Here is a 17,306-nt window from a genome sequence, read left to right as displayed (position 1 = left end):
GACGAATCCCTTTAAATATATCATCAGATCGATGTCTTGAGGTGTGGTAACCGTAGTATAAGAGGAATAATTGACTCCGGGCCGTTGAATTATTATCAGGTGTGCATTATTTTTTTAATAATTCAACGGCCGTCATCAGTTATTCATTACTTAATCGTACTATTCAAAATTATTATAAAACTTTATTATAATACTGGCCAAGTTTATGTTGGACAGATTTTAAAACAATAGCGGTATCCCTCTCTGTCCTGGTGCATTAAGTAGGTCAGAGATGGCATGCTTTGCCCTGGGCATCCATTGTGTTTGTTTGTTTCCTGCTCTGCACACATTTGGTCCAACAGTTGTTTCAGGCGAGTAGACGATCGAACCCCCAACAACCCCCCAGCAAGCATCACAAACACGGCATGACATGTGCTGCTATGACAAATTCAGCTGAATTTTAAATCCTGCTATATGGCAAAAAAAAGAGGATCCACAGGCTGGGAGTGAACATGCTCCGAGTGTCTTCTTGAAAAATGAACCAGTGCTACAGACAAAAGCTGAAGGCTGAAGCTTAATAATGGATGAACTCAAGAGCATTCATCCCAAAAACACATTTATCTTTTAGCTTTGACAGCCTAGCAGAATCTGTTTGTACGGGGTTGATCTTGAGTCACAAGATCTTATTACAGCATGATGATAAATCTATTCAAACATTGTCTCATAGGCTACATTCACACAGCAGCAGAATACGCTTGTCTGCTTTAGAGTTACATTCACACACAGTTCAGTTAGTAACCAGAGTGACAACCGCACTTCATTAACTCTAAATAATAAATTAAATGAATAAATACTATAGACACGTCTTGAACAAAAAACCAAAACTAATAAAGAAAAGAATAAATAAAGGGGGAAAAAAATGTAATAAAACTTTAAAAATTAAAGTGAAAACAAAATACAAAAATAAATGTGTTCAAAACATTAACAAAAACTATAATGATAGTGATGCTACTGCAGTGAAGCAGTTTGTCAATATATTCTTATACTGGAGCAAATTCATGCCGTGATGCAAAATAAATAAACAACTACATAAATAAAATGCTAAAAATTTAATAAATACATCTGAAAAAACCTCAGTAAAAAATAATAATAATAATATATAATATATAATATATAAATTTTTTATATATATATATATATATATATATATATATATATATATATATATATATATATGGTCAATTATGCAGTAATGTCAGTATTATTATTTACATTTATGTTAAGAATATATTTTACTAACATGTTAATATTGTAATTTTATTATGTTAATAAATGAACAGCAATTTTATTAAATTAACATGAATAAACATTAATTAATATATGCTAATATAGGGTATTTTCATTTTAAAAATTATTTATTTTTGCATTATTTTTTATTTTTTTGTCTGCATAGTCAAAATCAAAAACAAACCAACATTAGATATATACAAAACATAAAAACACTAGACTTTTAATGCCTGGAAACAATACCATAGAGTGGATACCTGCAACCACCATGAATACAAAGAGTACCTTTCTAAGAACTGCATATTAAACTAGATTTTTAAAAGACTGTTCCTTCTGTTTTATATGCCATTGACCCAAATATGACAATCAGCCCCAAACAATGTCTGTGTGAACGAAGCCTTGGGAGAATAGAAATAATTTCCCTGGCCAACAAACTAGATTTTTGCATTTTCTAAAGATGTTTAAAACACGACACAACTAGGATGTTGTGAAAACCATGTGCAACAGCTACAGGCCTCAGCGAGCAGCACTACGTTGAGCTGCATCAACTAGAGTCTGCGTGTTTGTCCCGTTCATGATACTGGGCCGGCAGAGAGGGCGTCAGAATGAGCCTGATGAACGACTTTGTTTACCCACATTTCAGCACTCTAAATCAAACCGACTTTGGCTGTGCTCCTACTTCTGCTGCAGGAGCCGCTGCCGTTTGATTAAATCTGGAGTCTCCCCCAGCACAAGCTGAAAGACAGAGGGCAATGTGCCCCAGGAGAAGACACATCACATCACAGCCTTTGTTCAGTCACTTTCACATGAGGCTGCCTGGCAAGGCTGTGGCACCGAGGGCAAGGTTCAGAGGAAGTAGCCAATCAGGGCTCAGAGGCGGTCATGTGACATGGCAGTGTTTACAGTCGTAACGTGCAGCGAGGAGAGAGACATCAGCAGACAAAAGCACTGGACTCTCACATATCACTTGATGTCACACACAGATACAGGGACATTCCCACTTTTGAGAAGCCTGTGGAAAAATCAGAAGAGATCAGAGGTAATCCAACACTCATTCAATACAATAACCACTGAATAACCTCGGGACACAAAGCACTGAAACGGAGGAACAGAAATCAAATTTTACCTCTACAAGTGCTGCATCTGATGTTACTTGGCATTTGGTGGAGTCAGTTAAGCGCTCGGCTCAATGGCAGTACAGTAATAGAGCGAGATTGTGATCTCAGTAACTCTAGTTCTCGGTCACACCTACTGTAAGCAGCAGCTTTAGCGTAACGCTTGAGAATCTGGTCTGCCGACAGCATCTCATCACTTCACGCGTCACTCCAATAACAGGCAACCCTTGTGAGCTGTGGGAAAATATTGCTTCTCCTCTCTGCAAAGCTTGTAGAGATGTCACGTGATGACAAGGCAATCTTTAAATTTGCCCCTAAATTTTACACATTTTCAGGGAACTACACTTACTTTTTCCACTGGTGGCACTTGTGCTACTAACTTTTTCAGTTACTGGCGCAAAACATGATTTGGTCGCACAAATTATTTATAATAATTACTGGATAATAATGAACAATAATGAAACTGTATTGCATACAGATGTGCTTTGTTTTACTTGCCATCTTTTTTTAAACCACATGCCTTGTTCTATTTCTTACAGTACACACAGTGCATTGCTCCGTCTTGTAGCTGGGGTTAGAGGGGCCCTGGTGCAGGGTGTAAAGTGGGCCCTGTTTAAAATGGTTAAATTTGTACTGTATGTTCATTCTATTTATTTATTTGTGCTATTTACACAATGTTTACATTTAAGTTTGTTTTTGTTAATTTAAAATAGCACTGCATAGTCTTCACTGTAAAATAAAATACACAATCAAACCTAAATGTATTCAGACACCTTCAACATTTCTCACATTATCACAGTTTATTTGCTATAGTTTAGAAATTGGTAATACAATATTACAATAACTCAGAGTTAAACTGTGTCAGAACAAATTCCTCTTGGTAATGTCGGATAACTTTGATAAAAAGATATGTAATGGAATCAACCAGAACTTCAGGCAACTGTCAGTATGACAATATTTACACAACTATCAATACTTTGTTGAACAGTTACCAAGCAAGCAATGCTTAATTTGGTTCAGTCTGTGGTGTGAAAAGGTTGCATTAGCAATTAAAGAAAGAAACACTTAAGCAAAACATGGTCAGGTCCCTAATTTTTTTTTTAAATCAATTTCATTGGTAGTCTACAGTATGAAGAATATTTGGGTATAATATTTCACACATCACTGTATTTTGCTCACTTACATAAATGAACTAGTGCCCTGCACCCACTAGTAAAACAATATAATCAATTCTATCTGATTTTTGGATTGACTTTGGATAAATTCTTGTTAAACCTAGTAATTCAGTCAAGAGCAGTGAGTGATTTACTTTCATTTTCATACATTAAAGACTCTGACAGCAGAGCTAGTAAATTAGGCGCGGTCACCTTAAGAGACAAACGCATCCATTATAATGATACACATCCGATTTTTTTGCAACTCTTTACTTTCACTTAAGACATAACCACAGACTTTTTCGAACACACTTTCCAAGACGGGTATTTCGACATATTTTGTATGTATTTGTTGTCGGTACATAAGCAAGAAGACTTTGAGACGCGTCTCTGCTTGCTCCCTGAACACCAGAACACCGCGGTGCTGAATTGAGCTTTATGAATCTGTTTATTTAAACTGCGATTTGTATTTGTTCGTTCAGGTGCAGGAGGATGCGAACGTCCTGAAGGAGAGCTCGGTTCAGTGTTGCTGTTCGCGAGACGCGGCTCTCTCGTGCGCACCGAACACAGCGCGAGTAACCTGCTGCTCAGTTCAGCTTTCCCGCATCGCGGGGCTGAAGCCAACTTATGTTGAATGCTCGGAGCACGTTATAAAACGTATTCTTAAAATACACATTTCTGTTTTAATAAATGCTCATATTAAATCATAGCATAACACATAAGTAGGTACAAAACAATCAGTGATACATTTGCGACCCCATAAAAATTTGGGTCGCAATGGCATTTCAAAAGGTCGCATATGCGACCATTTTGGTCGCAGTGTAGTTCCCTGATTTTACTAGGGATGTAACAATATCAAAATCTATTAATTAATTAATTATTCATTCTATCTAATGCACTTTGAGAGTACAAAATTAAGAGCTTCAAACCATGTCCTTAATTAAGAAAACTTAAGTCAGAAAAAAGTCAGTGAATTGACTTGTACCTGAACTTTAAAGGGGACTCAACCCCCTTTTTATTTGTGATGTACTGTCTCAGTCTAAAGGCCCCGATATACTTTAAAAGAAATCGAAGAATGAACTGATGACGTCATTTCGAACAAAATCAGGCCGAAACGAAGTTTGTTTTGAGTTCATTTCGGCAGTTCGAAACAGCTGACCAAATCGAACTTTCTGGGGGAGTTCTTTTCGGCTCCTAAACACCTTCGAGCTTCCATTTTTTCCTTAGCGGTTACACAATCGGTGGGTGTGTTTGAAACTCTGTTCTGATATTTTTTCCCAGGTTCGTTTCTCATTCTACGGAGGTCTGAGCATTGAACAACATCTCCTGAATCCACCGAAATGTTACACCTTACTGCTGCTGCTGCTGTTCTTTCAATAAACAAATTTAAAGGGTGCAATAAATGAAATGCCAAACGAATATACAATAATAAACCTTTGTTTTTATCAAAAGTAAATCATGACACCATATAACTTTTAAAAAGGTGTAACAATTTATCCAGTTTAATAAAATAAATGAACACTAGGGTTGGGCTGATAGACAATGCCATCGTCCATCGCCGATTAATCTACACCCTGCCTAGGGTTGGGAATCGTTAAGAAATTTTCCGGTTCCGGACAACAATTAAAAAAAATAGTGGTAAGAAAAAATGCACAATACTCAACTACTAAATGCTCAATACTGTTTATTACATACTGTCAACTTAATTTAAAGGTTTGCAATGTCAAAATTTTTAGATTGCGTGACGTCATGTGAACTACCGGCGGCGGCAGTAGACAACCGCGGTTGTCACGGCGACCGTCACAGCGACCGTCACAGCCCTATTGAAATCAGGCGGGAAGGAAGTCGACCGGAAGTTGAAGTCAGCCGCGTGCCGCCATCTTGTAGCAGAACTTCACTTACGTTAGCATCCCATTGACTCCCATTCATTTTGGCGTCACTTTGACAGCGAATAACTTTACATCTGAGGCGTTTAAAGACTCCATTTGTCCATTATTTATTTCTAAAGATACACGACAATGTATAAAGGGCTCCATTACCTTCTATGTTACATTATGGCCCCGTAGAAACAGTTTTTGTAAAAATAGGCTAATGATTGCGTCATAACCACTCGACTCTCTGTCGCACAGTAGAGAAATTACCGTACAGACAGGAGGAGAAGCTCGCAGGCAATCGGGGAGACGTCAAGAGATATGGCGTACTGGCGTTACATTTTAAAATACTACACAAAATAATTAATCAGAATACTTACTCCTGCTCACTCACGCCAAAGAACTCCCCGCTCAAACTCGCCGTCTCTGCAAGATTAACGATGGCAGTTTGTACGCACAGCTACTAGAAGATTTACATCTGTCAGACACGTCATCAAGCTTAGTTTGAGTCTGCGCGTCAGAACGGAAGTGCTAAAAATCGCTAAAAATGGGCTTCACTTGTCTCAATTGAGTTCCAATGGGGTCGCTGTGTCCAATTCTTTTACTGTCTATGATTGAAATCAGTTGTTCTGCTTAAAGCTGCAGTCGGTAACTTTTAGGGCTCGCGTCTGGCGGAAGAACATTGTAGCCGGAGCTACTTCTCTCTGTTTACATCTATGGCGAGACCCGCAGGTACTGTGCTACTCTGCAGCGTTGCCGACCCCAACCAGACTAAAACAGTCTGAATATAAACACTTATTATAGGTGTACCGTAGTGATTCAGGATAACACAAAAACACTGTTTGGAAAATGGATTCACGATGTACTCACTCATTATAAATATTTTTTACATTTTCAACACAAAACAACACTGTGGCACAGCCCTGCACTGATTGGACCAGAAGAGCCGGGAACGGTGGATTTTGTTTATATTGGAGAGAAGTAGCTCCGGCTACAATGTTCTTCCACCAGACGCGAGCCCCAAAAGTTACCGACTGCAGCTTTAATATTTTTTGGAAAGTGTGATATGTTTTTCAGGAATCTTTGACCAATAAGTTCAAAATAACAGTGTATTTGAAATAGAAATCTTTTGTGATATTTTAAAAGTCTTTAATAGAAGTATAAAATACCAAAAAATTACTGATATATATCCACTGAATAAAAAGACATTAAACAGAACTAGGGCAGTCTGTCAAAAATGATTGTACAAAACATTTTACAGACATGCAAGTAAAACATTTTTCCATAATCGACTAGTCAACTAGGTTATCTTAAGGAAGTTCTGCATAATTAGGTTGAATTAGGGTCAAAGTCATTTATATGTATACAATTCAATTTACAGCACAAACTGAATCAAAGAACATGTAGCAGAGATCACTTGTTACATTTCCAGAGAATGCATGACCTGATGAAACGCATCACTTAAATGCAATGCAAGTTTCTTTGCATAGACACATCTCCAAATGTCCAAATATAGGCTAAATATCTATATATTTATTTTATTAAACCATCAGTTTTAACAAAAAACAAAGGCATGTGGATTATGAACAATAACAGGAACATTGCTCACAGCAGGTGATAATGTCTGGAAGTAACGGTCTTGAAATTCACTTTTGAAGGTGGTGAATCGGTTATAAATGCATTGGTCTGATGACTGTAGCAGTGCTGCATTAAAGGGGATGAATTTAGAAATGCACCTTGAGTGTGACAGTGAAAATTACTGTGTTGACAGTCTAACAGCAAGCTCAAGCACAGCATGCTGTCAGCACACTAAAATCCTCCCAGACAGCTATCAGAGAACAGCCACACACACAAAAAAAAGAAATAAAAACTTGAAACATAAATTAGGAAAATATTATTATATATATATATAAAAAATATATACACTTTTTTATATGTAAAATATATATATATTTTATATATATATGTATATATATATATATATATATATATATATATATATATATATATATTTATATATATATATATATATATATATATGTATATATATACACATACATACACACACACACACACATACATACTGTGTGTGTGTGTGTATTATATATATATATATATATATATATATATATATATATATATATATATATATATATATATATATATATATATATATATATATATATATATATATATAAAAGAATTTAAAGATGCATGCAATCTTTTTCTTTTTTTTTTTACTTAACATTCAAAGCCTAAAAGGTCCTTCAAAAATGCAGCCATGCTTCATATTCTGTGTGGCACAATTCATAATCTCAGGTTGCATTTCACAAGTCAGCATAAATGAAAAAAGTCACTCATCTCAAAACCTGATCATGCAGCAGAACACTTTTGAGGGTGACACTTGCTGCATTTTTATGCCATAGAATATAAATACTGTTTACCAAACAAGTAAAAAAAATAAATAAATAAAAATATCACCAAAAATGCTCAAACCCAAGCATGCCGCATTCATCTGATTGTGTTGCAGTGACAGGTACATAATGCAGGCTTACTCTAATATAGCATCTCCCTGCGGGAAAACATGGCCCGTTTTCCCATACCCCACTGTAGTCTTTCCCAGAAAAAGCTCCATGTGCCAGTCTGATCACTCGCGCTCAGATTAACAGGCATCAGGACTCATGCCGTCTCAAGTCCTCCTGGGAAGATTGTACGTACGAGCCTGGAAGTGCTAATTACAATGTGATGTGCATACAAGTGATTTAAGTCAGTTTTTTTTTCTTTTTACACTGACTGAAAAACAGAAAACCTTTTAGCGCTTATGCAACAAAATGAAAAACAAAATATAACCATTAAGGGTGTAAATTATGCTTTATGTATTTTATTATTATCATGCAGTCACAGAGAATTATGGGAAATGTTACTGTAAAAAAGTAGACTAAAAAAAAAAAAGTAAACTGTCAATGTATACACTACTGTTCAAAAGTTTGGAGTCAGTAAGAGGTTTCATTTGAAAGAATTTAGTACTTTTATTTAGCAAGGATGCATACATAAATCAAGAATGACAGTAAAGGCTTTTATGGTAGTGGGTCAAAGACAAAAAGAGGTTTTCCTGTTTAATTGTATTTTTTCAGACCAACCAGTAGGTTTTTCAAAATAAATGCTGTTCTTTTTTTATCTTACTTTGAGAATCCTGGAAAATAGTTTCCACAAAAATTCTTTCACAATATTACAGTTTTCACTGTTTTGATCAAATAAAGCCATGGTGAGAATAAGAGATTTCTTCAGGAAAAAAAAAAAAAAAAAAAAAAAAAAAAATAGTATAGATAACTTAATAGACATAGACTAAAATCCTCAAGTGCAATTTTGAATAAAACCCAAGTTTCCCACCAATAAGTACAACATTTGGTGGCACTCATGGCTCTCATCAGTCCGATCACTCTGATATGACTTAAAGGCAAGATAAGACTATCACATCTCTGTATATTTCCATTACCTCACAATAACATTTAGACTGTGGCACTTCCGCAGTTTCTCTGCAATTAAGCAGCCTGGGAACACTTGAAAATGGTAATGAAGTCCTTCTTGATAGCTCAGCCTCTCATGGAGAAAACTGGAGGCTTGTGTCCTTTTAAAGAGATCTAGACTAGCGTCCATCCACTGTATCATTTCGTCTCCTTTAATTCCAGCGTTAGCAATCACTCATGCGTTCTGCTGCCAGTGAACGATCAGGCGCTGCTAGCGAGTGTTCACACCACAAATTGAGCTGAGATCAATACTGTTTGAGTCAACGCGAAAATGTGTGTGAGTGCATCATCACAAGGGATATTGGGTTTATAAAATAGCTTTATTGAGCCACGCTTAGCCACAGTGACGTACTAAGTTGAACTATAATAGCCAGACAGATAGATAGAAATTTCTCTAGATCCAAAATATATGAGAGCTGCTATACAGACTAAAAGCAGTGCACTCTCAAAGGTGTTTCATCTAGCTAGGTGGATAAAAGGGAAGCTGACATGCAGAATATAAAAGATAGAGGCTAGCCTGTCCTTGAGTGTCATGTTAAGAGGCAGAGATCCTAAAAAAAAACTCTTTAGATCTGAAGTGATGGCCTTGAATCAGAGTGGCATCAGTATTAATATTTCATGGCATGAGCTGTGCTTCACAAAGTCAGGAGTAGTGCACATCTACAGAATACTCTCAAAACTTCATTCACAAAATCACTACTGAGATTTTAACCAAGAACCGTTTGCAATTAAAAAGTCATTCAAAATAATAGTTTCATATGAATTTTTTTTTTTTGGCCAATTGGTCACTTGCCTTTTGGGGTCAGTTATGTGCTACTCAAAACCTTACATTTGTTGGTCTTATATGTTTCTATGCCTTGCAATAAAATATGTATTTGTGCAATAGCAAATGTAGCAAATTCTGCTGATTTGTCAAGAGAATGTTATTTAGCATGTAAATAATACAAAATTGAATTTAACATTTTTTTTAAATATTTTAGTTTCGCACTCAAAATATTTTCAGCTTTTTTTTTTTAGAAATAAGACATTAATTATATGAAATAAAAGGTATTTTATAAAGCTGAACATTTGTAAATAATACAATGCAATTAAACGTATAAAACTTTAAAAAAAATATCAGTAGAGCACACAAATTAATATTTGTGTAATACAGTAAAATATATATAATACAGTAAAAGTGCAAATTATCATTTTTACAGTTTTAGTCTTGTATAATTAAATAATGACAAATAGATCAGCAAAACATTTGAAGGTTTGGGGTTGGCTAATTTTTTTAAATATTTTTGAAAGAAGTATCAAACGTTCACCAAGGCTGCATTTATTTGATTAAAATATAGTAAAAACAGTAATATTGGGAAATATTATTACAACTTCAAATACCATTTCAATAGTAATATGTGCAATTTTTATTTAATCCTGTTTTTGTTTTTTTACATTAAAAATGTCTTTACTGTCACAAGATATGTTTCCATCCACCTATTTGTATACGCATCTTGGAATATTGCAGAAAAAATGCTGGATGGAAACGCCAAGATGCACATAAATTCAAAAAATGCACATAAAAAAAACTTATGCGCACAACTGAGTAGGATAAACTTTTCTCAGATAAGAAAAAATGTACATAAACTACAATGAAAACACATTTACTGAATAAATTTCACCTTGCACATCAAAAAAGTCATGTGACTTTGCACGATGGGACGGGATTACTTGACTAACCCACGGACCTCGTTTATAGACCTCGTTATCGTTCACATGGTATGGAATAACTTCACTAACCAGTGGACATGTGTGATTAAAGTCTGTCATCAAAGTAGGCCTATTTCTGTATAATTGTCCAAACCCCGACTGCGTTCCCAAACAGCAGGCATCCCCCTCCGAAAGGAATGACAGCATTTATTGTGTTTCGTGTGCTTGCTCTGAGGCACAAGTAATTCATGAAAATTATTATATTAAGTGGCTTCTCCTACTTTCCTTAGTGATATTTAGTGCCAGTTTATCAGGAAGTGAAGATTTTGTTCTTTTTGACACGTTGAATGGAAACGGTGCTTTATTCGCAAATGTTTTATTCGATATTCCAGTTTTGCGCATAAGTTAAATTCAAATCTTTTGATGGAAACATAACTACTTTTGATCAATTTAATGCATCCTTGCTGCATAAAAGTATTAACCCATTTAAAAAAATAATAATAATAATTTGATCGTTAGTGTATACATTTGTAAAAAGTTTTTATTATTTTAATATCAGCATTAGCTATTCAACCTGGTAGTCAATCACTACCAAATTAGCCATAAAAGAATTCCATCTGAAGAACTGCAGTGTTTCAAAAGGCTAGGTTGAGAATTACAAAAAAAGCAGGGATACAAGTATTAATATGTCTGCTCAGAAATATCACTATATGTCAAACACACAACTTTCTCTTACTGAGAGGCTCAATTTCTAGAGCTGGGGGGGTTAAGAGTCCTCTTTTTGATAAACTGTCACATTGTAACTGTCTGTCCGCTGCACTGATCAACTGGGATCCGAGTGGACAGCCCCCGTGGTCCATAAACAGTGAAAGCTGCTGACGGTGCAGACTGGGGCAGTTCATTTAAAACAAAAGGCCTGTTGTCTCTGTACTGGCCCTACATTTGAATGCATGGAGGAGTTGCCCACTAGCCCGCTGTGGACAAGCCCTAGCCCATGTGAAACAACTGCACTGCTCCTCATTTGAAATGGATGACACCATAAAGCAGCAGTGTTGCATTCAACTGCCCCCCATCTGAGGAGAACCATAGATCAATGGCTTCAGATCACAAACCATGGCATCATGCTGCTTCAGAATCAACAGCAATGTTTACACCACATAAACTGTAAAAAATAGATAGTTTTAATGATAAAAGACTGTAAACATGCTACTATATTATATACTATAACTATTAACTGATAAGTTCCATTTACATAGAAACTATGAAAAACTGTAATAGCCCCTGTGGGACACTTCATGTGATTTTACAGTAAAATAGTAAAAAAATGTAAATTGACGTTACTTGAATTCCCTTTGTGATGCTTCCCATTTGAAGGTTTTTCATTTAAATAATTATGTTTCTCCTTAGTTTTTCGTATCAGTTGTACATTAGGGTTTTAGGTTACATCTTATATGGTTAAATTAATGTTTACTGCATTATTTTAGTTTCCATGATGGTGTTTTGCATTTGTATAAATGACTCTGTGCACCTTCTATACATTAGTATTTACCTCAGCTTGTGAAAAAGCTAGTTGTGATGAACTTTGATTTATAATGTGGCTTTCTCATTAGCGTCTGTGTATTTTAGTGGTTTTAAGTTAGTATTAATGTCGAACTGAAATATACAATTTTTAACAGCAAATTTCAATCAGTAAAATGCAGAATGTTGCTACCGTATTTTTTACAGTAAAGTCCTGGAAACCAATTTTTTTTTTTTTTTTTTTTTTTACTGTCAGTTTCATTGTGTAAACTTCTTCGGCCTGTATGAGAAAAACAGCTCTAAAATGATGCGAATTAAAAAGACGCCAAGTCAACAGAAATGATCAGGGATGCATTTACAGTAATCAGTGTGTTTCGACTTATGGAAATGTGCAAGTCTGCACTACGGCCATTCGAATATTATCTACCGCACATAAATCTCACTCTTCCAGTCCTGTTAAAGAGATTGATCATCAACATTGATCTTTTGTCTCCCTATTTTGGTTGATTTATGAGGTTGTGAACAGGAGAGTCCCTTCCATGGAGAGACATGCTGTTTGCAGTTCCTTTAGCCTGTGTGCTGAACAGTTGGAGCTGCCGCTACAAACCTCTCCCCAGAAGCCATCCAGCCCCTCCTCCACCGCTCTGAGCCTGTGTGTGTGTGTGTGTGTGTGTGTGTGTGTGTGTGTGTGTGTGTGTGTGTGTGTGTGTGTGTGTGTGGAGGAAGACCTGGCATCGAAAAGAGCTGAACAGTGGCAGCTTGGGAGAATGACTTCAGAGCAGGTTGATATCAGCGCAAGTCATCGCACATGCATACGGCAGAGTCATTTCAGGCTGTTTGGAGCCTGCAGGGGGACAAGACTCGCCTTTAGCACTTACTAACATGGCTAAACGTAATAATGACATGAAGTGATTATCACAGCACTACGGGAAAAGCCGTTTCTGAAATACCTTTCAGCTCAGATCAGCATAAGCCCCGCAAAGGATGCATAGCATCTTCAGAGAGAGACCTTAGACAACACAAAAGAAACTAATCTGGAGATGAATAACCACAGCTGAGCATATAGGAAATATAAACAGCTCCATCCTTATGGATCTCTTGGGTGTGTGGTTTGTGTACATAAAATAAAACCACAAAGTCAGGTGGGACTACAGCAGAGGCTCTCAATGGGTGGGTCACAGATCTGTTCTAATAAGGTCTTGGGCAGAAGTAGAAAAAACAATGCTGAATGCTAATAATAAAATAGAATTGGGAAAGCAAACAAATAACATTATTAAAGGAATATTCCACCTCCATGTCATTCCAAACCCGTAAAAGCTTCGTTCATCTTCCAAAATGGCGCTACGCTGATTCGGAGTGACAGAGAGGAGACAAATTGTTGAATAAAGTAGTTATTTTTGTTTCATTCGTGTACAAAAAGTATTGTCGTTGCTTCATAACTTTACGGTTGAATCACTGATGGCAGATGGACTATTCTGACGATGCTTTTCATACTTTTCTGGACCCTGACAGTGTATTTTACTTGGCAGTCTATGGGACAATCACAAGCCTCCCGGTTTTCATCCAAAATATCTTAAATTGTGTTCTGAATACGAACAAAGCTTTTACGGGTTTGGAACAACATGGGGGTAAGTGAATAATGACAAAATGTACATTTTTGGGTGGAGTATCCATTTAAGTCTGAAATGGAGAAAATATAGTAGTCGACATTTGGAGTGGATCAAATCCTTTCATCAAAGTTGTCCTAAAACTTAAAGAATACCCCCTCATGTCTTAGGACGACTTTGATTAACTTTTTTGATCAACTTCTAATGTTGACTACTGTACTTCACCAACATTTTTGTAGTTGACATCAAAATCAAATTTCCATTAGTTTTTTTATACAAATTCATGTTACTTTAGCCAAATTAGACAGATGTCGTTCTATCAAAAGGAGAAAAATAAATAAATCTGTCATTTGAAATGCTGCAAAGTGAATTTAGGCATCAAAACATTATAAATGTAAAGCATGAAAAATGCATATTCAATTTAAGATTAGCTAAATATTACATATAAAACTATGAATCCATTTTTTTTTTTTTTCAAATTATTTTTTTTTTCCCAGTTTTTTTTTTGTTTTCTGACACTGTCAAATTAATAGATAAACAAAAAAAAAAGTGTGGTACCAATATATCTGTATATGGCAAATTATATCTAAATATGTATGCTCATTCAGTTTATTTTTTACAACCAAATATCTAACATCAGCCAATAATAAGTAACATACTACCATTCACAAGTTTGGGGTCTTCAGAAATCACTTAATATGCTGATTCGGTGGTCAAGAAACATTTCTTATTATTGATCTTGTGATGATTTTGAAAACAGTTGTGTTACTTAATATTTTTATGGAAACAGTGATAACTTTTTTCCAGGTTTCTTTGAAGAACAGATATATTAAAAAAAAGGTGTACCAATAAAGTACCAATAAAGATGTCATTAGGTTCACATATCTGCAGCTGCTTCGTTACAAAATCAGATCAACTACAATCCTTTCAAACCATTTTTAAAGACTCCAGGGCCATTCTTACAGGTCTACGAACACAGCACATGTATGTTCAAATCAATTTGCCATGGTAGCCTGGCAAGTGTGTTTCCATGGAAACAAGCCCATAGCCTATTCCATAGATGTGTGTCTGGCAAGCACTTGGTTTGAACAAAATTAAAAATGGAAATGATATGACCCACGTCATGGGCGGTGAAACAGAAGCACATCTCCATGGGCTAATCCAGGGGGAAGATCTTTATTTCATGATCACCCATGATGCCTCGCTCTGATCGCTGGAAATAGACTGAAGACGTAGAGAATTGACCAAGAAACCCTAGTGTGATCTTTGCATTCAGGATCAGTCAATAGTACTTTCATCCTCATCTGTAACATCACGTTTCAACATGCAGAAGATCCCTGTTCCACCCTGCTGGTCTGCTGCCTTCATCTGGTCCATCCCAACAATTTATCATCAATCCAATGCTAAAATCCTCACGCATCAGCTTTGCTATGTCATAAAACGATTATGTCATTGCTCCGAAACATCCACTGCAAAACAGAAAATACTGATAATTCAACACATTGCCTCTTCAGATTCAACAGAAAGAATGTATTCATCATCTATGCAAGTGGATTAAAAATAAAGGTTCTAAACAGAGGTTTTCAAACCAAAGAACCTTCCAGTGAACAGTTCTTAAAGAATATTTTCCCACGATAAGGAACCTTTTGTTTATGGGTGTTCAAGCTTCTTCTTCTCCAAAAAAAAAAAAAAATTAATAATAAAAAAAAAAAAATGTTCAATCCTTCCTGCCAGAGTGACTTTGACTGGTCAACTCCAGCACTTGACTATTGATCCAAATCTAAAAATAACTGCAACACCATTTCATCAAGTCATCACCACGTCAACCTCCAATGCACAACAATCAAAAGCATGACTTCATCACCTGTGCAAATACAAAGACAGGTCATGCTGCATGCAAGTGGACAAATACCATTTCTACATAAATCTGTTCACTCATGTCTGTCCCAAAAATCCTGACCAACTGCTTCTATATTTCATATTCATTGAAAACATGTTACCAGTTATCATTTTTAAACACGTGCTCTGATCCACATCAAGAATCAAGCATGATGGCCACTGGGCATGTTCACCTCCCAATCCATGCACTTCTTTTCTGCCAGAGTGACTTCATCTGGTCAGCTGCAAAGAAATGTTCTTCTGCATGCAAATACAGACTCTACATCAATCACATCACACACACTATGTTCTATTAAAAACACTTCACTTTTAAATGATCTAGAATCTAGAAGTCAGTTAGACCAGCAATCATCAATGTTGTAACTTCATCATCAACCAAGCATATTCACTTTACTATTGATCCAAAGCTTAAAGCAGCTGCAACCATCATGCAACACTATTTCATCAAGTCATCGCCACATGTCAAGTGTACAATAATCAAAAGCATGACCTCATCATGCATGCAATTGCAAATACGTGTTATGTTGCTGCATGCAAATACAGATTCTAGCAATCAGATCTCACAATATGTCTCTTGAAAATACTACAGTACTCATGGTCAGCCTCTGCTAGACCTTTCACCTCCATCTAGAAGTCAGTCACACCACCAAGCCTCTGTGATGCATGAATCGAGCATGTAGTGTATCTTACCAGAGTGATCAGCTGGTCCTCCGCCGTTGGCGAAGAGGGCAGAGTACAGGTGAGGGTATGTCTTCTCCAGGGCCACACAGAGCTCCAGGAAATGGTCGCTCTGCTTGTTCATGAGCATCTTCAGGAGCTGCTCCACTTTCTCGGCGCTGGAGGAGCAGTTCTGGTCCAGCTCGAAGGCTTCCTGCTCGCTGAGGCTTCCCGATTTACTCAGCAGCTCTATCAGCCGGTCTGCATCCGTGATGGACTCCAGTAAGTTCTGGTGGTACTGGTGTAGTAACTCTTTGTGCTTGGGCTCCATTGCAGTTCCTACAGTTCCCTAGCTAAACAGCTAGCTCCGCGCTATCGCCGTAGAGCCGAGCCCCCTCACAAACCCGACGAACGCAGCAGCAACTTCTTTCTGTCCGCTCACTTGTAGGATCTGTGCCAAGGCGCCATGAGAGGTGATGGCTTAATGAAGCGTGTTTTCATTACAAACTGCAGAAAGGCACAGAAGCCATGTTTGTTGCCTGAGGCTGTTGACTGCACTAAACAGCGAGACATTTCTCCGGATCACTTACGCGAGGCAACTTCGTCCATTTTTCCCTGCGCTTCCGAGGAGAGCATGCTCGTCTGCGTTTATAGTTTCTTCTTGGCCATTTATGCGGCGCTGTGCGGACTCAAGTGTGAGCAAAAGTAGCGCAACTCCTCTGGTGTTACCTACTCAAACTGCACGCTCCGCCATGTCTCGGTATCGCAGCTGCTGCCTGCTGTCAATCAACTTACCGTACAATGGCCATATACGGTAAAGTGGGCGGGGCATTTTCCAGAGACACACCTGGTTTTCTCCAATGGGCGTGCACTACTGTTTAAAAATTCGGGAAAAAAGGCTGCACGGTTATGAGGATGATGCATCATGACATAACAAGTGCAAGGGGACTTTACCCTGGAACATGTGCTGCGCACCGCACACTGTTGATTTTCAGTAAATGTG

The 17,306-nt window shown here is 36.9% G+C and overlaps 1 protein-coding gene across 5 annotated transcripts in view; it reads right to left on the bottom strand.

The window, feature by feature from the left end:
- LOC109082943 (disks large homolog 5-like) overlaps positions 1-17,103 on the bottom strand; it is a 60,937-nt gene extending 43,834 nt beyond the window's left edge. For 3 of the 5 annotated variants that reach the window (XR_006156244.1, XM_042736481.1, XM_042736484.1), the window contains exon 1: positions 16,337-17,103. Coding sequence is in view for 4 of the 5 variants with exons in the window: in XM_042736481.1 (XP_042592415.1) it covers positions 16,337-16,634 (298 nt within the window). In the remaining variant the exon portion in view is untranslated. The remainder of the gene's footprint in view (positions 1-16,336) is intronic. The other 2 variants (XM_042736485.1, XM_042736482.1) reach the window with 1 other exon arrangement.
- Positions 17,104-17,306: the final 203 nt, after the last annotated feature.

This window comes from Cyprinus carpio, chromosome B13, assembly GCF_018340385.1.
Source record: "Cyprinus carpio isolate SPL01 chromosome B13, ASM1834038v1, whole genome shotgun sequence".
NCBI lineage: Eukaryota > Metazoa > Chordata > Actinopteri > Cypriniformes > Cyprinidae > Cyprinus > Cyprinus carpio.
Note: the sequence above shows the minus strand (reverse complement) of the source record. Positions and strands in the feature narration are given on the sequence as shown.